The sequence below is a fragment of the Hylobates moloch genome, unplaced genomic scaffold (genome assembly GCF_009828535.3).
Source record: "Hylobates moloch isolate HMO894 unplaced genomic scaffold, HMol_V3 SCAFFOLD_15, whole genome shotgun sequence".
NCBI classification, from domain to species: domain Eukaryota; kingdom Metazoa; phylum Chordata; class Mammalia; order Primates; family Hylobatidae; genus Hylobates; species Hylobates moloch.
In genome coordinates this window covers 269158-295230 of record NW_026652290.1, presented here as the reverse complement: position 1 = coordinate 295230, position 26073 = coordinate 269158, and the positions used below count along the sequence as shown (strand labels likewise).

The 26073-nt window shown below is 51.7% G+C and overlaps 3 protein-coding genes and 1 pseudogene across 8 annotated transcripts in view; 2 read left to right on the top strand and 2 right to left on the bottom strand.

Moving 5' to 3' along the window:
• Positions 1-13044, top strand: part of TBCD (tubulin folding cofactor D) — a 185994-nt gene extending 172950 nt beyond the window's left edge. For both annotated transcript variants that reach the window (XM_032177936.2, XM_032177934.2), the window contains 8 exons: positions 97-235; positions 1352-1473; positions 3346-3423; positions 7955-8044; positions 8741-8828; positions 9737-9846; positions 11716-11800; positions 12789-13044. In XM_032177936.2, coding sequence (XP_032033827.1) covers positions 97-235; positions 1352-1473; positions 3346-3423; positions 7955-8044; positions 8741-8828; positions 9737-9846; positions 11716-11800; positions 12789-12803 — 727 coding nt within the window. In that variant the 3' untranslated portion in view covers positions 12804-13044. The remainder of the gene's footprint in view (positions 1-96; positions 236-1351; positions 1474-3345; positions 3424-7954; positions 8045-8740; positions 8829-9736; positions 9847-11715; positions 11801-12788) is intronic.
• B3GNTL1 (UDP-GlcNAc:betaGal beta-1,3-N-acetylglucosaminyltransferase like 1) overlaps positions 1-26073 on the bottom strand; it is a 126759-nt gene that overhangs the window by 18230 nt on the left and 82456 nt on the right. For 2 of the 5 annotated variants that reach the window (XR_009209961.1, XR_009209964.1), the window contains 3 exons: positions 14235-14493; positions 12247-12348; positions 10897-11516 (listed from right to left, as the gene is read on the bottom strand). Coding sequence is in view for 1 of the 5 variants with exons in the window: in XM_032177940.2 (XP_032033831.1) it covers positions 17296-17376 (81 nt within the window). In the remaining 4 variants the exon portion in view is untranslated. Of the gene's footprint in view, positions 1-10896; positions 11517-12246; positions 12349-14234; positions 14494-17271; positions 17377-26073 lie in introns of those variants that run through there. The other 3 variants (XR_009209963.1, XR_009209962.1, XM_032177940.2) reach the window with 3 other exon arrangements.
• Positions 11807-12767, top strand: LOC116483689 (uncharacterized). Its single transcript, XM_058428466.1, is given in 2 exon segments — positions 11807-12023; positions 12026-12767. Coding segments are annotated over 2 exon segments (696 nt in total). The 5' UTR covers positions 11807-11822; the 3' UTR covers positions 12521-12767.
• LOC116483690 (uncharacterized) lies at positions 18480-19192 on the bottom strand (annotated as a pseudogene).

Below are 26073 nucleotides of genomic sequence, written 5' to 3'. Positions count from 1 at the left end.
TCACAGGTACTGTTGGGGCGTAGGCCCCCCGCGCTGGCCCCGCAGCCGTGGCAAGATCATCAGCAGCCTGGCCTTGTCTCACCCACTCTCTTGAAGGTCCGACGTGGCCTCCGTGAACTGGAATGCACCTTCCCAGGCCTTCCCACGCATCATCCAGCTCCTTGGGCTGCCCACCTACCGCTACCACGTCCTGCTGGGGCTAGTCGTGTCCCTGGGCGGCTTGACGGAGTCGACGGTGAGGAGGCGTCGGGCTGGCTGGGGCGGGAGGTGGTGGTTCCAGGGGTGCCTGGCGCTTCCCTGTCTCTTGGGAGCGTGTATGGAGCTGGGCCTTTTCTTCCATTGCTTTCTGTCTCTCTCGGGCATATTTGGTTAGGGGGTCAGGGGCCCAGTGTCTTCTTCATGACCCAGGAGGCTTAGGGCCTGTGGGATGGTTGAGTCTGATGAAGGTGGAACAGCACATTGAGTTGGGGGTCAGCAGCAGACTTTGAAGTGGGCCGGCGCCACTCTCTTCCCGCGGCCGCAGCCCTGGAGCTCCCAGCGTCCCCTCGGGGTTCAACCCTCCAGGACCTGTGTCTCATGCCTGCATGTGGGTACCTGGGCTCCATCAGGTTCTAGATCTGCCTCCGTCCTCCACTTCCAGGGCTCCAGGCCCAGCTTTCCATGTCTGTGGGGAGGGTCTCCAGAGCCTCAGTCTATGGCTGAGCTGTGGAACTTGAAGGCCTCTCTGCATCTTGTCACTCGTGGCCTCTGCACCTTGGGTCATGACCTGCTTCGTGTGGCGACACTGTGACAGCTGCTGCGTCCTAGAAAACACGTAACGGGACATGAGGTGCCCTCTGCGCCGTGCGGAGGCGTGCAGGGAGACCCAGGCCACAGGACGTTAGGTGCCCTCTGCGCCGTGCGGAGGCGTGCGGGGAGACCCAGGCCACAGGACGTTAGGTGCCCTCTGCACCGTGCGGAGGCGTGTGGGGAGACCTGGGCCACAGGCGAGCGGGGCCCCGAGACATTCTGCACACAGGGGAGTTGCGGGGATTATCAAATCCCGCTTCAGTGGGAAACGTGAGCGAAACCCAACGTGAGTGGCCGCAGCCTTTCGTCACGTGCGCTTCCCCCGTCCTAAGTGAGGGCTCAGGCTGAGCTGCCGCTGCCGAGGGCCGTGTGTCTGCTTTGGGTGTCTGCACCGTGGGTGGCTCCGTGCTGGCGTCCGCACCAGCCGCTGGCGGGCGAGACCTTTGCGTCTCTGCAGCTCGGAGCAGTTCTGCTCTAGCAGATGCTTGACCGGCTGTGGCCAAGCCTGAGGGGTGGCAGGCTCGGGGGTCCCACCGCCTTCTGAGGTGTCTCCGTGTTGCAGATCCGGCACTCCACCCAGAGCCTCTTTGAGTACATGAAGGGCATTCAGAGCGACCCACAGGCCCTGGGCATCTTCAGTGGGACCCTTCTGCAGATCTTTGAGGACAACCTTCTGAATGAGAGGTGAGTGGTGTCTCTTGGGGCCTCAGAGGTGTGAGTGGTGCTGGTGCCTCTCCCCAGGTTCCCACAGATCCCCGGGGTCTCGCAGGGTCTGAAGGGAGAAGTGAGACACACGCTTTACCAGTTGGTGGCTCAGCGAGGAGGATGTGCCTCAGCCCCTGCACCTCCTCTTCATCCTCCACGTGAGGCAGGGAAATGGCCGTTCTGTGTACACTGGACGTAAAGGTGATACGAGTAGAAGGTGGTGCCTGTGTGTAGGAAGGCGTCGTGGGGAGCCCCTCCAGCTTGGTGCTCCCGGGGAGGCGCTTGTGGACGCTCATCAGCCACCTGGCGAGTGAGAGCTCTGCGTTCCTGAGGATGGAATGTCAAGTGAGAAACATGGCTGCTTTCTAGAAGTTTCTGGCTTTACGTGGAGGTGGAGTGTAGACCCTGTGGGCCTTGACCTCAGAATTGGGAACATCCTATGGACGGGCTCTTTCCCGCATGTGTGAGGACGAGGACATGGGCCTCGTGTCCCCTCGGGCGGGGCCTCGGCAGCCTCTCCCGTGAGAGCACAGATGCCGCTCTCGGCAAACAGCAACTCGGCCCAGCCGGGTTTTCTCTTCTCCTTACGACTATAATCAGCTGCACATAAAGGGGCAGTTGGGTCGATTTTGACAGGTGTCCACCCTTAAAACCTTCCCCAGTCACGACGGTGGGCTCCAGCCAAGGTTTCCTCCCAGCCCTTCGAGTCCGTGCCCCCGGCCTGCGTCACCGTAGCCTCGGCACGTGGTCACTGGAGGCGTCTGGGCCGTGTGCCGGTCGCTCGTTCCTCCTTGCTGACCAGTCGTGTCCATTGGTGGAGGCACCACAGTGCGTCTGTCTGGGCGTTTTGGTGGTTTCCGCGTCGGGGCTGTTGCTGGTTCTGTGGAGCCCAGCTCTCCTGTGTGTTAGTCGGCCTGTGCTGAAGCTCTCCTGATGCTCCCGTCGCCCAGAGGGGACCTCCGAGGCTCCTTTTCTGTGGGGTAAATACCGAGGCGCCGCAGGCTGGCTCACACAGAGGCGAACGTCTAGCCTTGGAAAGCTGCTGGAGGGTTTCCGGAACGCCCACGTGTCCTGTCTTTCTGCCGATGCTGTCTGAGGTCACTGTCACCGGCGCGTTGCTGTTTTATATTCTCTTTGGAGAAGTGTCTTCATTTTTTTCTGTTCTCCTTCCCTGACTGTTGTGTTCTGATCCTCCCTCGTCACACACGTGCCGTGAGGGTGTTTTCTCCCTGCCTGTCCTTTCACGCACCGATCGGGGCCCTCACGCTTTCCTCATGCCCCAGCATCTCCCCTTGTTCTCTGAGGCACAGATTTTTCTGGTGTGTCGAAAACAGCTTGCCTAATCCATGGTGACCGAGATTTTCTGTTTTGTCCTAGAAGTTTTATAGTTTTGGGTTGTGTATTTAGACCTGGGGTGCGTCTTGAGTGAGGTTTCCTACATGGTATAGCATCGGCACAGGGACCTTGATGCCCAGCGGTGCCCACCCCAGTTGCTGGAAGGGCTCCCCTCATGCTGCCGTCGCAGCTTTGTAAGAAACCGTGGGTTTACTTTGGACTCTTCTGTGCCCGACGTGTTTGCTTCACGTGGCACCAGGGCCGTGCTGTTTCCATCCCTTCCACTTTACCATCATCTTCGAAGTTCAGTGTCGGCCTCCAGCCTTCTTTCTTCCTGCCACAGCCGTTTTGTCTTTTCCTGAAGCTTTGCGTTTCCACGTAAATTATAAAGGGGGCTTGTCGGTTTCCACCGCAGTGCTAGGGTTCCCACTGGGATCGTGCTGACTCTCAGCCATTCAGGGAGATGGGCTTCCTTGTTGCTGGTGTCCAGGGTCTCACAGCTCCTTCTCCCCTCAGGGTGTCCGTGCCGCTGCTGAAGACACTGGACCACGTGCTCACACACGGCTGCTTCGATATCTTCACCACGGAGGAGGAGTGAGGCTCTGCTTTTCATGGCTTCCTTTCTGATTAAACCTAAGTAGCTCACGTATTAAAAAGTCATCAGACACAGAGATCAGAATTTCCGGAAATGATCTTCCAGTGCGTTCAGGGTCAGTTATGATGACTGTAAATACCGTCATCACAACTGGCCCTCAAAATAATGGAATGATAGCGTATTTACATAATGACATATTACGACTGTAAGTGCAGTCAGCCCCATCTGGGGCTGAGCCGGGGGCCCTGCTGTGCACTCTCCCCCCAGGTATCCCACCGGGCCAGGGGTGGGCCTCAGGGTTGTGCTGGGAGCCGTGGGAGCCTGAAGGGGCCTCGGCTGTACGGGGATGAGACTCGCAGGGGAGAGGGCAGAGGCCGGTGACCTGGCGAGGACTTGCCCAGGAGATGGGAGCCCCTTGCTTCTGCGCCGTGCGGATGCCCCTGGCCGGTCTCAGCTGGGTCGTTGGCTCTGAGTGCTCATCTCGCTGTTGCCGTATTTTCTTGCTTCGTTGAATTTTACTGTGTTGGGCCAGTCTTTTTTTTTTTTCCTTGAGACAGGGTCTAGCTCTGTTGCCCAGGCTGGAGTGCAGTGGCACAGTCACAGCTCACTGCATCCTCTACCTCAGCCTCCCAAGTATCTGGGACTACAGGCATGTGCTGTAGTCTAATGTGTGGCTAATGTTTGTATTTTTAGTAGAGACGGGGTTTCACTATGTTTCCCAGGCTGGTCTTGAACTCCTGGCCTCAAGTGCCTGCCTTGGCCTCCTAAACTGCTGGGATTACAGGTGTGAGCCACTGCTCCTGGCCTGGATGTATTTGTATCTGGGGCACGTTGGGTCATCTGGAGACAGTGTGGTCTTTTTCTGGGGGCACTGCTTTTTTTGTTTGTTTGTTTTGAGGTGGAGTCTTGCTCTGTTGTCCAGGCTGGAGTACAGTGGCTCGATTTCAGCTCACTGCAACCTCCTCCCGGGTTCAAGCAGTTCTCTCTCAGCCTCCTGAGTAGCTGGGATTACAGGCATGCACCATCACAGCTGGCTAATTTTTTGTATTTTTAGTAGAGACAGGGTTTCACCACATTGGTCAGGCTGGTCTCGAACTCCTGACCTCAAGTGACCTGCCCACCTCGGTCTCCCAAAGTGCTGGGATTACAGGTGTGAGCCACTGAGCCTGGCTTGGGCGCTGCTCTTAAGCTGTCAGGTGGACCCAGAGCCGTGCTGGTCTCCGGGGTTTTCTGCCCCTTTAAGGTCTCTGCTCCCTGGCGCTTCCCTTCCCGCTGCTGCTGGGGCAGTGCCGGGGCTTCTGGCCATCTTTTGGGTGGTTGCTCCCCAGCCTTGGACAGCGTCCTCGTACTCAGGCACTGGCTGACCCAGGCCCAGGTGGGTCCTCAAGGGCCCCCAGGAAGCCCCCTCTGGTGCTGAGAACCTGAGCGAGCTCTGCAGTCTTGGGATTCCCCGCTTCTCACCACGGGCGTCCCGCTGGAGTCTGCCAGGACTTGGCTGGACTTGGCTCTGCGTTAACCTTTGGGCGGGAGGTGGATCTGGTCTCTGTTGCTCCATCTTTGCTGGACGCTGCACATGTGTTTTAATCTAACAGCATCGAAGGGTTTCCCCTTTTAATTTGTTAATGGGGCATCTACTTATACCTGCTGCTGCAACAACCTCCACGTTCACAGGTGCACCCAGCTCAGTTGTGGCGTATTATCCTTTAATACAATGCTAAATATTCCATTTAAATTTTATTTTTGAGATGGAGTTTTGCTGTTGCTGCCCAGACTGGAGTGAATTGGTGTGATCTCAGCTCACCGCAACCTCTGCCTCCTGGGTTCAAGTGATTCTCCTGCCTCAGCCTCCCTAGTAGCTGGGATTACAGGCATGCGCTACCACGCCCAGGTAATTTTGTATTTTTAGTAGAGATGGGGTTTCACCACGTTGGTCAGGCTGGTCTTGAACTCCTGACCTCAGGTGATCTGCCCACCTCTGCCTCCCAAAGTGCTGGGATTATAGGCATGAGCCACCATACCTGGCCTAAAATATTAACATATTTTTCTGGCTTAAAAATTTCAAAGTAAGTCTGGGCACCATGGCTCACGCCTGTAATCCCAGCACTTCGGGAGGCCAAGGCAGGTGGATCACTTGAGCTCTGGAGTTTGAGACCAGCCTGGCCAACATGGTGAAACCCCATCTCTACAAAAAATACAAAAACATTAGCTGGGTGTGGTGGTGCCTGTAGTCCCAATTACTTGGGAGGCCAAGGTGGGAGGATGGCTTGGGCCTGGGAGGCGAAGGCTGCCGTGAGCTGAGATTGAGCCACTGCACTCCAGCCTGGGCAACGTAGCCAGACTCTGTTTCAAAACAAAGTTTTTTTTTTTCCAAAATAGGGTGGTAGAGAAAATACCCTCCTGCCATGTCCTGCTACGAATACAGCTTCGTATTTCTCTCTACAGTTTTGTCAGTTTTGGCTTTTCAGATTTCGAAGCGTGTTTGTGGGCTGAATCCTTCTCAGCCATTTCTAGGATGCTTTTTGCTCCACTCATTCTTTGTCTTGCTTCACTTGACTTTGAACTACTTGTTTCCATCCTTCTACTTTCAGTATCTTCATACATGTATGTTTTTGTATGTCTCTCATACAACAGTGTATAGTTTTGTAAAAATTCAGCCTGTAGCTTTTACCTGCGTCCTTCATGACTTTATAATCCCCTTGGTTCTCAGTCTGCCATTCACAGGACTTTTCCCTGTGCTGTGTTCCCAGTGCCCCCTCCCTGCCCCCACCTGTGCTTTTTGTTGCATTAGTAGAATTGCTTTTGTCATTCCATTATTTTCATATATTTGTTTGGGACATTTTACTCTTTTTTCTGTTCTGTTAACGCTTACCCTAGAAATTAGAAATGACATCACATATTCTTAGTGAAGTCCAGTTTTCAGCATTTTGTCCTTATTGGACAACAGCAAGGATATTAGAACGTGTTGGTTCCGCGTGCTTCTGTCTTGAGTTATATGCTATTATTGTCGGATATTTTGTCTTAGATGTACGTAGTTTCCTGTTGATTGTGGTATTGTGTAATTTGCATTATTTTGGATTTTCCACGTTTTTTATTTCTTTGTCTCTCATCACTTACTGATTTTGGGACCCCCCCGAATCGGGGTTCGCATTTCCTCTCCCTAGAGCACACTCCCTTGGATTTCTCGAGTGGGGTCTGCTGCGGTGAAGCTCTCCCATTTTATGTGCAGATTATTTTCAGAGGGTATATGGAATTCAGGCAGCTGTTTTGTTTCAGCACATTAGAAATACTTCCCCACTTCCTCCTGGCTTCTGTTGTTGCCTTTGAGTGTCACCTCTGAGTCTGCCTGTGCTCCCTGGAACCGGCCTGGGTTTCCCACCTCCCGCCCTGGCTTTTCTGTCGTTATCAGGCTCACGTGTCTCCCTCAGTCACCCCCTCTGCAGTTTTCACACGTCTTTTCCCTCTCTCTCTGCTTCATTACCCTTGGCCCGCCTGCCAGCTGCTGATTCTCTCTGAAGATGTCCTTAAGTGACTTCTAGCTGTGATTTGTGGAATTCTTATTGTGGAGTTCTGCGTCTTTTCAGGTGCAGGTTTTTTGCCTCGCGTGTTTCCACGTCTGCTTGTCGCGCTTTCCGCTTCGCCGTTCCCTGCGGCCCTTCCTTCCGTGCCCGGTGTTCATCCTCTTGAACACTCTTTTCCTGCCTGTTTGGTTGGGTGTGTCTGAGCTGCAGCCTGAGTGGGTTTCTTTTTCTTAATCGTCTGGTATTGTGCACTCTCTGGATGTTGCATTTGAGGGGCTGCACCTCAGAGCAAGCCGAGGCCTGGGCTAAGCCTGCGCTTTGGCAGGCAGGACCCTAATTTGCCTTTTCTGGGCACCTGAGGGAGGGTAGCAGCAGCCTGGGGTCTCCTTGACCCACGGTCAGCAGTGAGGGTTTCCTGACCTGTCGGGTGGCTGGAGCTTGGCTGCATTCCCCACTGAGAGAGGCAGGTGCGTGCCTTCTCCTCCCTGGAGTGGCCTTCCGGGTGCCCTCTCAGAGCTGCTCATCAGGGCTGTGCCTTTATCAGCACCAAGCCTCGGTCCTTGTCCCTGCTGCCGCTGAAGGCTCAGAACAACACTGCACAGCCTTGTGTGTCCTCTGTGCGTCGGCAAATCCCCCCGGCTCTGCGGCAGCCCAAGCCGGGCCGCCTCTGGAGAGGGCGGTGGAGGAGCGCGGGCATCCTGGCTGCCACTGTGTTGGGGACAGACCCTGGGGCCTGGGAAGGGAGGTGGGGCCCCGTGGGGGCTGCTGCACCACAGGTGAGAGACAGCAGAGGCCGGCCAGGTGGTGGCACAGCCGCTAGGGACCAGGCCGGCCTGTGGAGGTATTGGGATGGGGACCAGTGGACTTGCTGGCAGAGGGGCCACAGGGCTGCCACAGGCTTCTTGGACTGAGCCACTGGGAGGACGGAGTTGACCTTCTTTGAGACAGAAAAAGTGTGCATCCTGGGGCTGCCTGTGAAAGCTCGTCTCTAAAGTGTGTGTTGTTCTTCCAGCCACCCCTTTGCTGTGAAGTTGCTTGCGCTTTGTAAGAAAGAAATCAAGAATTCAAAAGACGTCCAGAAACTCCTGTCAGGCATTGCAGTGTGAGTTTCAAGTGCTACTGGCCTTACACGGAATGGCAGGGCGCAGCCTCCCTTGGCTGAGGGCGGGAGTCCGCGGCTCCAGGCGGGAGAGGAGCAGTTAGTGTTACTCCTCAAGCTAAGCTAAGATCGTGCATTCCAATGTTGAAAGCAGTCGCAATGGGAGGCGAGGCAGCCCTGGTGCTGGTGGAGGGAGTTCCCGCTGGAACAGGCGAGCGCAGCCCCTGCTGCCCTCCCGCTCTGCCCTGGGGGGAGGGGAGGCCCGGGAAAGGAGGTGCGTGGTCAGGGGCTGCCTCCCCAATTCTCCTGTGTGCCCTGGGGGTCGCTGTTCCTCTGCAGTGCTTAGGTGGACACTGGGCAGGTGCGCCAGCCAGCGACAGGCACCTTGGCTGCTCTGTGGCTCCTTGAGGCGGGGGTCCTTATGGCAGGGGGAGCAGCCCTGCAGGAGACCCTCTGTGAGGCGTCCTCGCTTCCCACAGTGGCTTTCCCAGTGCGACACTCGCTTGTGGGCGCGCGCACGCGCGCACACACACACACACACACACACACACACACAACCTCGGCTCAGGGCTCCAGCCCTGCACTATGCTCACGGGTCTGCTCTCCCCAGGCCTCTGCATGGGACTTTGGGTCTGGGGTTTCCTGGGGTTGGCCTGCGCGGGGCAGGGCTCACCCGGAGCCGTGTGCTGCTCTCGGCAGGTTCTGCGGGATGGTGCAGTTCCCCGGCGACGTGAGGAGGAAGGCCCTCCTGCAGCTGTGTCTGCTCCTCTGCCACCGCTTTCCGCTGGTGAGTGCCTCCCCCTGCTCATGGGTGTTTGCCCTGTGGACTCAAGCCCCTTGGTGACAAGAAGGCCTTCGAAGGCACTGTTGTGTTGGTGTGCTCCGAGCCTCTCTCTTGTTAACACACCTGGGTGATGACACATCACAGGCACACAGCTGTCAAGGGGCTCTGGACGTCACTGTTCTGGCTTCAAGGACGGGGTGTCTGGCTGGTATTTCTATGGACATAAATTGAGGGGTGACCTGGTAGTGGGATCTGGCTCAGGAGCTTCCAGAAGGACCCAGGCTGAAGTGGTTCAGCCACACCTAGGGGCAGTACCCTTCATCCCCAGCACTCCCTGGCTGTTAGATTTCTAGGATTTCTTTTCTCCTGGCTGCAAAAAAACCTCAGATGATCCAAAGGTGACATTTTCCTAAAAGGCAAAAGTAACTTCACGTTATACGGTGGTTCTCGAAGTGGGGTGCTGGACCCTCAGCCTCGGCACCTCTGGGGCTTCAGCAGTGCAGTTCCTGGGCCCTGTCCCGCTGACTCAGGACCTCCAGGGGTGGGCCCGGGGCTCTGACCACCAGCGCAGTGAGACGTGATGACCAGGGCACCGCTAGAAAAGAGAGCAGGTGAGATTGCTTCTCTGGTGAGGGAGCAGGTTGGTTAATAAAGCATTTAAACAAGAATGATGTGACCTTCACTGCTGGGATCCTGCAGCTAGCTGTGTGTCTGGAGGGAGGAGGTGGTTAATGGGCCTGGAAGGTGCCTCCTCTTGGTTGCGGCCCTGCTGTGGCTGGGATGAGATACAGGGTCAGCGCCCTCCTCCTGACGTCTTCCACTGATGGAGCTCCCTGGTCTGGCTCCTGTCGTCTCTCCGGGGTGGGGCGGTGGCGCTTCCCTCCTGCAAATGCACTGCGTCCCTGTCCCAGATCCGGAAGACCACGGCCAGCCAGGTGTACGAGACATTGCTCACCTACGGTGACATCGTGGGCGCGGATGTGCTGGACGAGGTGGTGACTGTGCTCAGTGACACTGCGTGGTGAGTGAACGCCCTTCCTGCACGGCCACCTGCGCCTGGTACCGCCCCTCTTCCTGTCCCCACGGCGTCTACTCGTCTCTCCCAAAACCCTCTGATAGGAGGAGGAAAGAGGGTTCCCAGGCCTTGACAGCCTCTGCTTGGATTTTACGAGGCAGCAGTGGTGCTGTAGCCGAAACCTCTTCTCAACCGCCCTGTCCCCAAACACTGTCAGGTGTCAGAAACACAGCAAAGCCATCCATCCCACCAGGGGAGCGGGCACCTGTGCCACAAGGCTGTGTCTGGCGGCCCGTGGAGCAGAGGGCACTGAAGGCCTGGCAGGTACTGCTGCCCCAGACCAATCTAAAGTTTTCTTGGAACAGGCCGCGTGAGCACCTGTTGGAAATCAAGAGGCACAGGCGGAAACAAGAAAAGCTGTCCGCACGCCTCTGCTCTGATGTCTGCTCCCTTCCTCAGGGCCATGAGGCCCTCAGGAGGCCATAGCGCCACTCTCCACGTTTACAGTGGCAGGCACAGCTTCTGCAACATGGGCTGGCTTCTTTACCGTGGTGGGGTTTTGAAAGACGCGTGTATTGAGTGGGGAGTGGGAGGGTCTGAATGAGAGCAGAGTGGGGAAAGTGCAGGCTCAGGTGTCCTGGGCCAACCGGTGTGGTCTGGGAGCAGCAGTGATGGTGCCTTACCATGGGCATGGTCACCCATGCTGGCTCACACACATGCTCACTCACACACACACACACTTCTGAAAGGGGAGCAGTCTCGTCACCCCGTGTTGGAGATCAGGACTGTAGCAACCAGAGGCTGTGGGCGTCCACATGGTGTACCCGGGGTGGTGGAGTCCCAGGTGTCCTGCCTGTGGACGCTGTTCTGTTCAGAGCGCCGACTGTGAGGGCCTCCGTGCTGATCCCGGTGCGCTGCTACAGGTCTGTGGGGTCCGTGCCCCCGTTGAATCCAGCAAGGACGTAGGTGACGTTCCCTAGGTGTCTCCTTGGAACAGTGACCTTCCCACAGGGCTGGGTTCCCATAGAGCTCACGCGCCGGGCAGCCGCTGTGGCCTCTCCAGGGTTCCGCGAGGTTTTCTGGTTTGGGGAGGAGTGAGTGTCTCTGCTCCTAAACAAACACGTGGTCCCGGGAGAGGAACCAGGAGCAGCCGGGCTGTCTTGTCAACATCCATTGAGAGATCGGCCATCTTAACTACTGCTTTGGAGACACGTTTTTACAATGATGGTTTTTAAAAAAAACACCAAGGTGCATTCTGGATCAGATTCTAAAATAATTGGCTTTAGGACAGTGAAGAAGCCAGGTGTCCCGAGCGGGGCGAGGCCTCCTCCAGCGAGGCTGGGCCAGGGCGGCCTCCTTTCCTCACGTCAGGGAAGGAGGAACTAGCAGGGTGGGCCTGGGGGCTTCTCCTATCGTTTAATCCCCTGTTAAAAAAAAAAAAAATCCTTAGAATTTAAAGAGAATGTCTTTAATTACAAACAAACAAAAAACATGCCCCAGATATCTCCACAGCATTGCTAGAATTTTTATTTTGCATCAACAGCTAAATTAAAACCTTGAAAACCCCTGTCAGCCCCTCCTTGGCCTCGCTTGGTCCGTCCTCCTGCAGTCCCTGCGCTGAGCGTGGTCCTCCCCGAGGGCACCCCACGTTGGGAAGGAACCGTCCTCCTGCGATTCTGGGAAGGGTTCAGGCTCGAGGCTGTGCTGGAGAACGTGCTCCTGTGATGTCTTTTCTGCCCTCAGCCTGGCTGTGGATATCGGGGGCGAGGTCTCCTTTCCCTGATGACGGCCACGGAAGCTTGACGCGGGGCCTCCGCACACCTGAGGTTCTCAGGTGGGCACTCGAGAGACTCACGGCTCTCCCTCTCCTCACAGGGATGCGGAGCTTGCGGTGGTGAGACAGCAGCGCAACCGTCTGTGTGACCTCCTGGGTGTGCCCAGGCCCCAGCTGGTGCCTCAGGTAACCCCGTCACCTTCACAGCATGAGGTACCTGTGCTTCCCTGAGCTCTGGAATGTTCTGGGGCCAGTGGCTGTGCTCAGCTTCTGCCAGTGCGTGCACACGGCCCATTCCCTCGTCTCATGTCAGGACCCCTGGGATTACGGGACCAGCAGAGCTGCCTTCTCTGGCCACTGCCCACACCTGTGGACCCCCGTGGCATCCACGCCACTTGCTCTGGGGCGTGTTTGGGGGGCCGGGGAGTGGGTGGGGCTGGCACCAGCTTGATCCAGGCTCCTCATGCCTGGCCCTGGGGTCTGTTTGCGCTCCAAGTGCCAAGAGTGCCTCCCTACCCCTCCTCATCTGCCTCCCATGAGTGGGGCCGGGGCTGGGTGAGAGGCCCCCAGAAGCTGTCCCTGTGCACCTCGCCAGCCCGTCACTCTTCTTCTAAAGTAACAAAAACAAGTACCTCAATTCTCACGGAGGCTGGGGCCCAGGGTTGCTGTGCTGTCTCTCTAGTTACCAGGGTTGGCTCCTTCCTCTCAGCCTCCTTCCGGCAGGAGGTTATATCCTAGAGGGAGGAGGAGAACCATGTCCAGATACTTGGGGGCAGTGGGGACGGGCTGAGCATCAGGACACGCCCTCCCCCATTTCTGTGTGTGTACAGGCTGAACTCAACAGCAGACTTTTTGGAATTCAGTGTGCTTTTTACATTTTTATTAGGAAAAGTTTCAAACGTGTGAATGTGGGTTAAGAGCAGTGCAGTGAACCTCCCTTCCCGCTCCCTAGATGCAGCATCCCCAGATGGGGTGCCCTTCCGAGGACACGTCAGTCATGTGCACCTGTCAGCCACATAGCTTGGGCTCCTGGGTTTGCGGGGAACGGCACACACAGTTTCCTGCAGGAACGCAGTGTCAGTCCCCACACAGGGCCCAGGGGGCGAGGGTCCCCTGGCTGGGAATGGTGTGTGTTGGAGCTGACCAGCCTGAGCTTGTCTTACCTCTTCTTCAGCCTGCTGCCTGCTGAAGCCAGTCCTGGAGCCCATATCTCACCCCTGCCTGGTGAGGACGTCTTGTTCCTGAGGGAGGCCGGTGTGGAAAGCCTGAGCACCGTGGTGCCTCCAGCTGTGTAGCGCTGGCCCTTGGAGGCTGGCACCAGCTGACAGCTTTTCTTCTCTGCACCTGCACTCTAGTGACCTGGGGTGGATGCCTCTGCCTTCACTTGAACACAAATGTGCTTCCTATAAAATCATGCACCAAGAAGTTCTGCCTTTTGTCTCTGAGCCTGATGTGTGTAGGGGTGATGGGGAGGCTCACTGCCCAGGGGTCAGCCAGAGGGGAGGTGGCTCTACTCCTCCTGCCTGGAGACCAGGCCCCCTTCTTGCCTGGTGCTGTCCCTGCTGTGGCAGACGTCTGGCCGCAGGCGGTGCCCTGCCCAGTCTTGGAGAGAGATGAATGTTAAATCAGAGGTTCAAATGCCAGAGAACTGACAAGCCCTGGTGGCAGGCATGGTCTAGAGTGCTGGGCAGATGCTGTTTTTGGGCCCGTCTACCTGGTGGGGGTGCTGTCTTCCCACCTGTGCACATGTGAGCATTGTGCACGTGGCCCCTCTGCAGTGCAGGAGTCACTGATTGATGGGTGTGCAGACCAGCAGCTTCACAAATGTCTGCTGCAAGGGGAATCGTCAGAGTCCAATGTGTGCCTCTACAATAATGTGGGAAATACTATTCTTGAAATGATGACACTGTCTTAGGAGAGCCTGGCAGAGTCTACACTTGGGTTTTTAAGCAGAGGGCAGAAGGCTGCCCAGAGTCTACACTTGGGTTTTAAGCAGAGGACAGAAGGCTGCCCAGAGTCTACACTTGGGTTTTAAGCAGAGGACAGAAGGCTGCCTTTGTCTCCATGTCTGAGCTCCTGCTGATCCATCCCAAAGCCGGTGAGGGGAACGTGTATAAAAATTTCACTGTGGTAGCAACCCACACCCATGCTGGGACCTGTGCTGTGCTCACAGGGCTTGAGGTGCAGAACCACGGCCAGCAGCACCAAAGCAGCCCCAGGTGTGGCCACTTGGAGGCCCAAGGGCTTGGGTGAGCAGCCCTTTCCCTGTGTGAAGAGCCCAGGGGTGCCGTGTGCGTGGTGTAGATTGGGGTGGCTCCCCGGCCTGCTCTCAGGAACATGGACAGGCCCAGAACTGGGAGGTGCCACCTGCATCTGTGAGGCAAGGCTCAGTCGTGGTTCTCACTTGTGAGGTCACCAGGACCACAAGGCCAGGACTGTGTCCATGCTGTGTGTTTAGCAGACAGCTCTTCACGGGACGTGTGTGGTGACCTGACCACACAGGAGTGTGGGGTTAACACACTACCATTCTTGTGTTTGACCTGGTGGCCAATAGTCTTTATCCCTTAAAAGAGCCTTGGGTTACATTTTTACAAGATTTAAAGAAACATTTTATTCCAACCTGTGTAATAGGGGTCTCCTCCTCCTCGAACTGTCCCCTCGATTGGCTGGGGTCACGTGGTGAGGGTCCTGGGTGACCAGGCCCAGCCTTGGCCACATGTGTCCACACGGTGGAAAAGGCTCGGCTCCTGTGGTCAGCACACACAAGACTCTGGTTGCATCTGCTGGGTGTGGAACTGAGGCGCACCATCGTCTTGCCTGCAGCTCACGAAGCTCCTGCTGGCCTGGGATGCACCGAGGATGGAGGGAACAAGTGGCTTCTGAGAAAAACATGATGAACTGTTCTTAGTGCAATTAAAAGATTCCAGATAAATGGCATTTTAAGACATGGAGGCAGGTCAATTACCCACCCAGACCCATCAGTGACACTATGTGGCAAAGCAGTTCTTCTTTCAATGTCGGTCTAACTTAGCAACCTGAGGAAAGTGGATCACTCCACTGGCCACTGCCTCTTTCCCACTGGATCCCATCCATCACTGGGGAACTTGTGCTCACCAGACACCTGGTGGCCTGGAAAGCCCTTTTTCATTCAGTCGCCGTTTCTGGAGCCCACCAGGGTCCAGGTGATGGAGTTTGGTGAGGAACCCCTTGCGCACATGATAGCTGGGGCAGACAATAGCAAATGAACAAGCAAGCACCATCAAGGCAGGCAATACTGAGCGCTATGAGCAAAGATAAAGTGGGCAATGGAACGGTGTGTTGGGTGTTGACTCCAAGAAGAGGTGTTCAGAAAACCTCTCTGAAGGGGCAGCATTTGGGCAGAAGTCCAAACTGTGCCCAATGGCAGAAAAGAGAATGCTTGCGGTCCCAGAAGTGGAGCAAGCTTTGTGAGTTTAGAGAGCAGCAAGAAGCCAGTATCCCTGGGACTGGGGAGCTGATGTGGGATTTGTGCACTCCCAAACATGTTCTAGGCACAAACCAGAAACCCTCCATGTGAGAGCACAGACCTTGGAGATCCTGAGGGTTTCTGCTGAGCCCTGGAGTCTAGTCATGCTATTTTGATAGCAGAATGGATAAGAGAATGTAAGGCCCAGGGCCAGATCTAGTAGACTGCTATAAAAAGCTGGGACCCTAAATAAATCTTTTTCAAAGGAACAGCAGCAGGACTCTTATCTCAATCTCCCCTGAAGTGGCCTGAATTAATACTACCTGTATGATCCCCAAAACTCCTATAGTGGAAAATTTGATTGACCTGGCCCTGACCAGTGGTATTCCCAGACAAGGGGCAGAAGATGCAAATACAAAATCTCTCTGGAAGAATGTAGTCTATGAGTACATTTTTGAAAAGGGCTAGAAATTATCAAGAAGAGATTAGAAAAAAACAGAACCCCTAGAAATGTAAGAAGTGAAATTAAAAGCTCAATGGATAGCTTAGACACAGCTGAAGAGAGAATTAGAAAACTGGAAGATCTGAAAAAATTATCCAGAGAACTGGAAAATACGAAAGCAACATCAAGAGACATTGAAGAATGTCTAACCTTTGGGTAATTGGGGTCTCAGAATGAAATGAAGTGATGCAGATATTCAATCCTGACATGCAACAGTCCCCAGATACAGAAGCCTAACAGTCTCACACATTTAGACCTGCCACAGTGAAACTGCAGAACTGTAAGAAGGACAGGGTGATATAAACGACTACCAATTTCCCAGCAGCAGCACTGGAGTTGAGCAGTGAGTAGACCAAGATCTTCATTATGCTGAGAGAAAATAGCTTTCAAGTTGCTTGAACTGTGTCCACAGCATAACATTAAAGAAGAGAACAAAATTCAGTCATTTAGATAAAAATATGCCATTCTAATGCATGTTTGGTTTTTTTATCTTGGCTTAATATTTGGGGTTGAGTCATTTGTTTTGAGAGCTGTCCTGTGCATTGCAGGGTGTTCAACATCCCAGATGGCAGCAGCATCCCCCTACCCAGCTGTGACAAAAAGAAAAAAAAAAATGTCTCCAGACATTGCCAAATATCTTCTAGGGGTGCCCCTGGTTGAGAACCACTGCTTTAGTGGATAAACTTTAGGCAGGAGGGAAATGATCGCAGTTGGATAGCTGGAGGAATGTGGAGCAAGGAGAACAATAAACTGTGACCATAAAAACCTAGAAAGATGGCTTATATGTGGATTTTTTTTTAAAGCACGTAAAATGGACAACAGCAGCATACAAATCAGTGGCAGAGTTGGTGGCTGAATTTAGAGCATCTTAAGTCTGTATGTTCTCCTGGAACAAAGTGCAGATAATTCAGTTATCAGCTTGGCTAAGTGCATGTTGAAGTATTTAGTCACACACAAACAGTTAATATATGGGGAAGATAACTTCTATACTAGTAGGAGAGAAATGGAACAAGAATAAAAAATACACTATCAAAATACGCAAGAATGGCAAGACGAAAAGGCAGAACAAGCTGCAAAACACACACACACAATTAGAAATAAATATTTCAGGACAGAATACATGTAAATGGATTAAAACCTCTATGTTAATGACAAAGTTCTCCAGTTAAAGGAAGGCAAATCGTGTTATTAGGAATAGATTACTATAGGATGATTAAAGGCTCAGTTCAACAGGAAGATGATAGAGCTTTCCTACATTTGTAACACAGTCTTAGAAGACATTAAAGCAAACATTCAAGAAGAAATTGATCACCTACTACCAGTGTATTTTATTGAATTGGTACATTTCAATAGTGTCATAAGGCACAGTTGAAGGAGAAAAGCTTGACCCAATGGGCAGTTACAGAACCCAAGTGTGTGTGTGTGTGTGTGTGTGTGTGTGTACACACAAATTTTAAAAAGATGTTTTTAAAAACATCTCTTTAAAAGAAATAATGAAAGATAAAAGTTAATCACAACAGATGGAATTCATCTAAAGTGGTGCTTAGGCGATTCTGAAGTCGTGAATTATACATTAGAGAAGAAAGGCTGGAAATTAATGAGCTGAACATAAGCAGAAGACTAACTGTAAAGAAAATTAGAGCAGAATGAAAAGGAAATGAGGCATAATAAAGGAACAAACCCAGATGGTGCTTCGGTGAAAAGACCCACCTGGGAGCAGCTGCCATGGGTCCGTCAGCTGAAGTGAAGGAAGTCCTGGCCCTCCTGCAAGTGCAGCGACCTCAGGTTGTCCTCAAAGGCACCCCCTGTGAGGTCCTGTCGGGAGCAGCAGATTCAGCTCAGTCTGGTCTCTCCTGGCTCTAGGAGGCCACTGTGGAGCTGCCTCCAGGGCCAGGGGTTGGGGGTGGCCTGTGTCCACCTGTCAAGTGGTCGGCTATGAACCTCTGCTCCTCTGCTAATAGCAGAGAGGCTGGAAGGAGACAAAGGCCAGAGAGGGCAGCAGCCAGCACTGCTTGTACCATAGGCCTGTTGGTCACCAGAGGGGAGCCCCCCCGCCCCGGCCTCTCTACATTAGGTGGCTGACTCTCCCTGGGGGCACTCGGAATGGAATGAGACTAACAGGCAATGCCTCTGCTGTTCAACCAGGGCAGACCCACCTTCCCTCCACACACCCACCCCTCTGCAGAGGCCAGGAGTGGGAGGAGGCCCCTCAGACAGAAACTGCATCTCAGAACCATCAACAGCTGCCCCGTCAGATCCCCTCTGGCCTCTCATCCCCACCCCTGCAATGGAGTGAGGGCTGTGACCCCGGGTCCCTGGATGCTTAATCTTGTCCCGTGTGCTGGCCTTGGCCAGGTCACCTACTCTCCTGTATGAGGCCACAGCAGGTGTCCAGAAATGCCTTTCAGACGTGCCCTGCACCCCGGCACCTCCCGAACACGTTCCTGAAGATAGCCCGGCAGAGTGGTGGACACAAGTCTCTGGCCTCTGGCAGGACACAGGAGGGACTATGCATTCCCGTCACAGTCCTTGGTCCTTGAATCGGAGCCTGGCTGTACCCCCTACCCCCACCACATCAGAATCCATTACACCACCTACCACTGCTGTCACTCAAATGATGCTGTCACTCAAATGAAAGCCATCCTTCCTGGAAAACATTTCCACACGCTCTGCCGCTATCTGTCCTTCCTCCCTTGTCTCTCTGCTCTAGAGTTTGCAAAAGAAACACACCTGAGTTCAGGGACCAGGCCAGCCCAGTGCGTGTTGACACCGTCTTACACAAGACTCTATTAAAACTAGATGCTTCTGGAGAGCAACATGTTCCATTAGGAGAATGAAAAGGCAAACCACAAAATGGAGGAAAACATTTGCAAAACATTAAACCAACAAAGGTGAGCAGCCAGAGGCATAGAGGACTCCTACAGGTCAGGAGAGACGCAGTGTGCAGTAGGCCGGTGGGGAACCCTGATGAGAAACCGTCAGAGAGGAAAGAACTCCAGTGTCCACGGACACGGGGTTGGTGCTCAGACTCACACCTGAAACCACCATGAGAACACATTCCCCAAACTGCTGGTGACCAAGTGCCCAGCCCAGTGTGAGGGACCCGTGCAGCTGGGCCCTCTGGCTCTGGGCATGTTCCTGGGCCAGCCTCTTTGTGGGTATCATCCAGAGAAGCTGAGGACGCAGCCACACCCACGACCTGCCTTCCACTCCCAGGATTAGACCCGAGGCAGGGACGCTCACGCAGGAGGACGCAGCAAACCGGGAACCACTGCCCACAGGCCTGGGTCCTGGCGTGGCCTCTGGGTGGGGTGGCATTTGCACATGGGACGTGGAGAAAGTCCACACCACATACAGCGATATGCACGCACCGCAAACACGTGGAGTGAAAGCCAGATGCAAGAACACAGACACTGGATTCTGCTCACATGAGCTACAAAAATAGGATAAATTAGACTGTGGTTTAGGGATGTGTTCATGCACACGCCATGAGGGTTGGCCCTGCCAGGTGCCAAATACACGTTCACAACCAACATAGACGGCATTTCGTTCCTGGAAAAGCAGTGATGTGAACGATGTTGGGACAAGTCGTTATCCAAATAGAAAAACTTGCATCTGTAATCAAAAGAAATTCCAGTTGTATCAAAGATGTAATTAGAAACTAGAAATCCCAGAAGCAAAATTGGACAATGTTGTTTTTTAAATTTCACAACCAGGAGTGATTGTCTTAGAAAGAATCAGACTCCATAAATGAAAGTCACTTACTTTGATCATATCACAATGGCAAAAATATAAAAATATCAAATGGCAGGAAAATTTGCAGCATGGCAGAGGTTTTCCTTATGAAAATACTGACCAATAGAAAAATGGGCTAATGAAAAGAATAATTTACTAAAAGGGAAATAAAGCAGTTCATAAATATGTGAGAAGATGCTTTCCCTCCCCGTAAGGGCACAAGGCAGGTGCTCCATTACTGGTGGGTTGGGTTGGCACAGCAGCTGCAGGTGGTGAACAGCCAGATTGGGACTGAATATGTGTGCTCTTTGACCCAGAAGTTTTTAGAATTTATTCCACATAGAGCCACTTGAGCGAAATTATGTATATATACAAATACTCACTGCAGCAGCATTTTAAACAGCAAATGATTAAAAATGGCCAAAAGGCACGTCAGTAAGTAACTGTATCACAAATGCATGAAACATCTGTATAATCGAAGAGCGGGTGTTTTAGTGATGAACGTGAACCCTGGGTTTCTCTTTACTCTTCCAGCTAACAGTAGAGGAAGGCACAACAGCGCCACTGAGGTGCCCTGAGACCCGCGAGGTGCTCCTGCCAAACGGAATCGCAGGGGAGCCTGATGTGGCCTTGGTGTGACCACCTCTCAGTAGGATGGAGCAGAACACGCAAAACCACAGGGAAGCGGTTGGCAGAGTGCAGGATACACAAGCCCCTTCTTCAGCTGAGCTAAGAAAAGAGCGTTGGCATCGGGGAGACAGAAAGGTCATGTCGTAAAGGTCACACGGATGCTGCCCGATTCCAGCAAGCAAACTGAAAACATGAAGCAACTTATAAGGCAATTAGGAAGATTTGAACACTGATGGGGTATTTGGAATTCTGTGGTGGGATGGTGGTTTTACGGTCCTTTTAACAGTTTTTTTTTTTTTTTTTTTTTTTTTTGAGACGGAGTCTCGCTCTGTCACCCAGGCTGGAGTGCAGTGGCTCAGTCTCGGCTCACTGCAAGCTCCGCCTCCCGGGTTCACGCCATTCTCCTGCCTCAGCCTCTCCGAGTAGCTGGGACTACAGGCGCCCGCCACCACGCCCGGCTAATTTTTTGTATTTTTAGTAGAGACGGGGTTTCACCGTGGTCTCGATCTCCTGACCTCGTGATCCGCCCGCCTCGGCCTCCCAAAGTGCTGGGATTACAAGCGTGAGCCACCGCGCCCGGCCTAACAGTTTTTATCTCCTTGAGATATATCAGGGAAACAATAATGGATGAAATTAGGCTGGAATGAGTGTCACAACACCAGTGTGGGGAGTGGAGGACACATAAGGCGGACACGCTGGCTCCAGGGATGGATACATAGGGCTGGTTTCCTGTCACTTTGCTAATATGGTTCAAATAAGCCGGAAATTTCCCTGAATAGAAAGGTCACAACAACAGTAGAGCTCGGGGGCTCCAGCGGCTTCACACGGAATAACCTCCAATCTGCATTACGTGGAAAGAGCAGGACATGGAACAAGCATGTGCTGTGAGGCCACACTGCCAGCTGCCCCTGGAAGAACACGTAAGAGACAGGTGACCGTGGGGGCCCTGGGCCCTCCAAGGACACGGCGTGTGCAGGACAAGGAGGAACCTCCTTTCCCATGCTAAGCCCGCTCCCTGGGAAGGGTTTTCACCAAGTGCCTTGGGGTTCATATGAGCGCCCCAAGATAGTAGTGACACCACAGGTCACCATAACACATAAAGTAACAGTTTGACGTATTGCGAGAATTACCACAAGGAGACGTGGAGTGGGCGTGCTGCTGGAAGAGCGGCACTGACAGGGTTGGAGAGGCGTCCCTGAGAAGTAGATCGTGAAAAGGCTGTTTCTGAAAAACTAAACCAGATATGTGTAGAATTTGCATTTTATAACTGCTGCTCGGAGCCTCCCATTTACTCATCTAAATGTCCCCGGTAACTTGGACAATGATTATTCAAAGTTTTTCATTTACTCAGATCCATGAGAGCAATCACTATCTTCGGCGGCTACAGCCTTGGAAAATGTCTTTCTTCAATAAGACTTGAAAGTTGGAATGACTTCTGGACCCATGGGCTGCAGAACGGATGCTGTGTCAGCACGAAAACACGAACCCCTTGTACATCGGCCTCAGAGCTCCTGGATGACCAGGTGCACCGTCAATGAGCAGTCGTATTTTGAAAGGAATCTCCTTTTCTGAGCACTGGGCCTAACAGTGGGTTTACGCTATTCCATAAACCATGCTGTGCACAGACGTGCTGCCACCTGGGCCATGCCGTCCATTTCTAGAGCCACAGGCAGAGCAGATTTAGCCTCATTCCTAAGAATCCTAGGATTCTCAGAATGGTGAGCACTGCCTTCAGCTTAACCCATTTATGCCTGAGGTTGCAATTTTTTGAATTTTTGCAATCAGACCTTGGCAGTGACCTTAAGCAGAATATAAACTCGCACATGCTTAGCGTTCCAATAATTGAACGCTAGGCATAAGTGGGTTTTAAAGTCGCGGCAGCATTAGCCTGTAATAGAAGAGTCAGACTGTCTTTTGAAGCTCTGAAGCCAGGCATTGACTTCTCCCTACCTATGAAAGGCCTGCATGGTGTCTTCTTCCAGTTCAGGGTTGCTTCCTCTACACTGAAGATGTGTGGTTGAGTGCGGCCACCTCCATCGTGACCGTAGCAGGGTCCTCTGGAGAGCCTGCTGCCTCACCTCACACTCATATTACGGAGACGACTTCTTTCCTTAAGCCTTGTGGACCAACCTCTGCTAGCTTCAAACTTTTGTTCACAGCTTCCTCACATCATTCAGCCTTCACAGAATTGAAGCGAGTCAGGACCTCGCTCTGTATTAGGCTTTGGCTTAAGTGAATGTTGTGGCTGGTTTGGTCTGTCAGACCACGGACACTTTCTCCCTATCTGCAAAAGGCTGTTTCACTATCATTTGTGTGTTCACTGAGGACCACTTTTCCTTTGCATTCACACTCGGCTGTTAGGCTGAAAGCTGGGCCTCTCCTGCCAGTCTTGGCTTTTGACACGCCTTCCTCACTAAGCTTAAATGTTTCTAGCTTTTGATTTAAAGCGAGAGACATGCGAGTCTTCCTTTCACTTGAACACTTAGAGGCCACTGTGGGGTTATTAGTTGACCTAATTTCAATGTTGTGCCTCAGGGAAGAGGGAGGCCTGAGGAGTGGTGGGGTGGAGGGGAGCGGGGAGGGGACAGCCGACCAGCAGAGCCATCAGAACATTCACATTTATCAAGTTCACTGTTTCATATGGGCACCCTGAGATAGTAGTGACACCACAGGTCACCGTAACACATACAATTAACAGTTTGACATATTGCGAGAATTAACACATGGAGATGGGGAGACGTGGAGTGGGCCTGCTGCTGGAAGAGGGGCACTGATGGGGTTGCTCTAGTGGGGCTGCCACACGCCTGTAATGTATAAAACGCACAATGAAGTGCAATAAAATGAGATGTGCCAGTAATTGCCAGAAAGCTGTGCCCACGAGGCTCTGCTCACGTCGTCCTGCCTGGACTTGCCTTCGTTGTGTGACAGCTCACCGCGGGCCGGGCAGTGTAGACCAACACACGCTGGCCTCACGGCTTCTGCGGGGCAAGAACCGTGACCCGCCCTGGTGTGGCGTGCTTCTAGCTGTCACAAGTGCCTGTGTCTGTGTGTCCCTCACAACCCCCCAACAGTACTGCTCAGGGCCTGGCTCGCTCTATCAACCACTCACCCGTGGTTATTTACCAAGAAAATGCAAAGCAAAAAAAGCAGGGGTTGCAATCCTACTCTCTGATAAAACAGACTTTAAACCAATGAAGATTAAAAAAGACAAGGACATTACCTAATGGTAAGGGGATCAATGCAACAAGAAGAGCTAACTATCCTAAATATACATGCACCTAATACAGGAGCACCAGATTCATAAAACAAGTTCCTAGAGACCTACAGAGAGACTTAGACTCCCACACAATAATAATGGGAGACTTTAACACCCCACTGTCGATACTAGATTGAGACAGAAAATTAACAAGGATATTCAGGACTTGAACTCAGCTCTGGACCAAGCGGACCTAATAGACATCTACAGAACTCTCCACCCTAAATCAACAGAATATACATTCTTCTCAGCACCACACAGCACTTACTCTAAAATTGACCACATCATTGGAAGTGAGACACGCCTCAGCAAATGCAAAAGAACGGAAACCCTAACAGTCTCAGAACACAGCGCAATCAAATTAGGACTCAGGATTAAGAAACCCAAAATCGCAGCACTACATGGAAACTGAACAACCTGCTCCTGAGTGACTGCTGGGTAAATAACAAAATTAAGGCAGAAATAACGAAGTTCTTTGAAACCAATGAGAACAGAGAGACAATGTACCAGAATCCCTGGGACACAGCTAAAGCAGTGTTAAGAGGGAAATTTATAGCACTAAATGCCCACATCAGAAAGCAGGAAAGATCTAAAATTGACACTCTAACATCATAATTAAAAGAACTAGAGAAGCAAGAGCAAACACATTCAAAAGCCAGCAGAAGGCAAGAAATAACTAAGATCAGAGCAGAACTGGAGGAAATAGACACACAAAAAACCCTTCAAAAAAATCAATGACTCCAGGGGCTGGTTTTTCGAAAAGATTAACAAAATAGACTGCTAGCCAGGCAAAGAAAAGAAGAATCAAGTAGACACAATAAAAAATGATAAAGGGGCTATCACCACTGATCCCACAGAGATACAAACTACCATCAGAGAATACTATAAACACCTCTACGCAAATGAACTAGAAAATCTAGACGAAATGGATAAATTCCTGGACACACACACCCTCCCAAGACTAAACCAGGAAGACGTTGAATCCCTGAAAAGACCAATAACAAGTTCTGAAATTGAGGCAGTAATTAATACCCTACCAACCAAGAAAAGCCCAGGACCAGATGGAGTCAGCCGAATTCTACCAGAGGTACAAAGAGGAGCTGGTACCATTCATTCTGAAACTTCCAAACAATAAAGAGGGACTCCTCTCTAACTCATTTTATGAGGCCAGCATCATCCTGATTCCAAAACCTGGCAGAGATACAACAAAAAAAATTTCAGGCCAATACCCCTAACGAACACTGATGTGAAAATCATCAATAAAATACTGGCAAACTGAATCCAGCAGCACATCAAAAAGCTTATCCACCATGATCAAGTCAGCTTCATCCCTGGGATGCAAGGCTGGTTCAACATACTACACAAATCAATAAACGTAATCCATCACATAAACAGAACCAAAGACAAAAACCACATGATTATCTCAAAAGATACAGAAAAGGCCTTCAATAAAATTCAACACCCCTTAGTGCTAAAAACTCCCAATACACTAGGTCCTGATGGAATGTATCTCAAAATAGTAGCTATTTATGACAAACCCATAGCCAGTATCATACTGAATGGGCAAAAGCTAGAAGCATTCCCTTTGAAAACTGGCACAAGACAAGGATGCCCTCTCTCACCACTCCTATTCAACATAGTATTGGAAGTTCTGGCTAGGGCAGTCAGGCAAGAGAAAGAAATAAAGAGTATTCAGATAGGAAGAGAGGAAGTCAAATTGTCTCTGCAGATGACATGATTGGATATTTAGAAAACCCCATTGTCTCAGCCCAAAAACTCCTTAAGCTGACAGGCAACTCCAGCAAAGTCTCAGGATACAAAATCAATGTGCAAAAATCATGAGCATTCCTATATACCAATAATAGACAAGCAGAGAGCAAAATCATGAGTGAACTCTCACAAATGCTACAAAGAAAATAAAATACCTGGGAATACAACTTACGGGGGATGTGAAGTACCTCTTCAAGGAAAACTACAAACCACTGCTCAAGGAAATAGGACACAAACAAATGGAAAAAAAAATTCCATGCTTGTGGCTAGGAAGAATCAATATCATGAAAATGGCCATAAAATAATTTATTGATTCAATCCCATTCCCATCAAGCTACCATTGACTTTCTTCACAGAACCAGAAAAAACTAAATTTCCTATGAAAACAAAAAAAGAGTCCGTATAGCGAAGACAATCCTAGGCAAAAAGAACAAAGCTGGAGGCATCACACTACCTGACTTCAAACTATACTCCAAGTCTACAGTAACCGAAACAGCATGGTACTGGTAGTGAAACAGATACATAGATCAGTGGAACAGAACAGAGCCCTCAGAAATAACACCACACATCTACAACCATCTGATCGTCGACAAACCTAACAAAAACAAACAATGGGGAAAGGATTCCCTATTTAATAAATGGTGCTTGGAAAACTGGCTAGCCATATGCAGAAAACAGAAACTAGACCCCTTCCTCACACCTTAGGCAAAAATTAACTCAAGATGGATTAAAGACTTAAACCTAAAACCATAAATACCCTACATGAAAACCTAGGCAATACCATTCAGGACATAGGCATGGGCAAGGACTTCATGACTAAAACACCAAAAGCAATTGCAACAAAAGCCAAAATTGACAAATGGGATCTAATTAAGAAGCTTCTGCTCAGCAAAAGAAACTATCATCAGAGTGAACAGGCAACCTCTGGAATGGGAGAAAATTTCTGCAATCTGTCCATCTGACAAAGGTCTAATATAGAGAATCTACAAGGAACTTAAATTTACAAGAAAAAAACAATCTCATCAAAAAGTAGGTGAAGGACATGAACAGACACTTTTCAAAAGAACACATGCGGCCAAGAAACATGAAAAAAAGCTCATCACTGGTCGTTAGAGAAATGC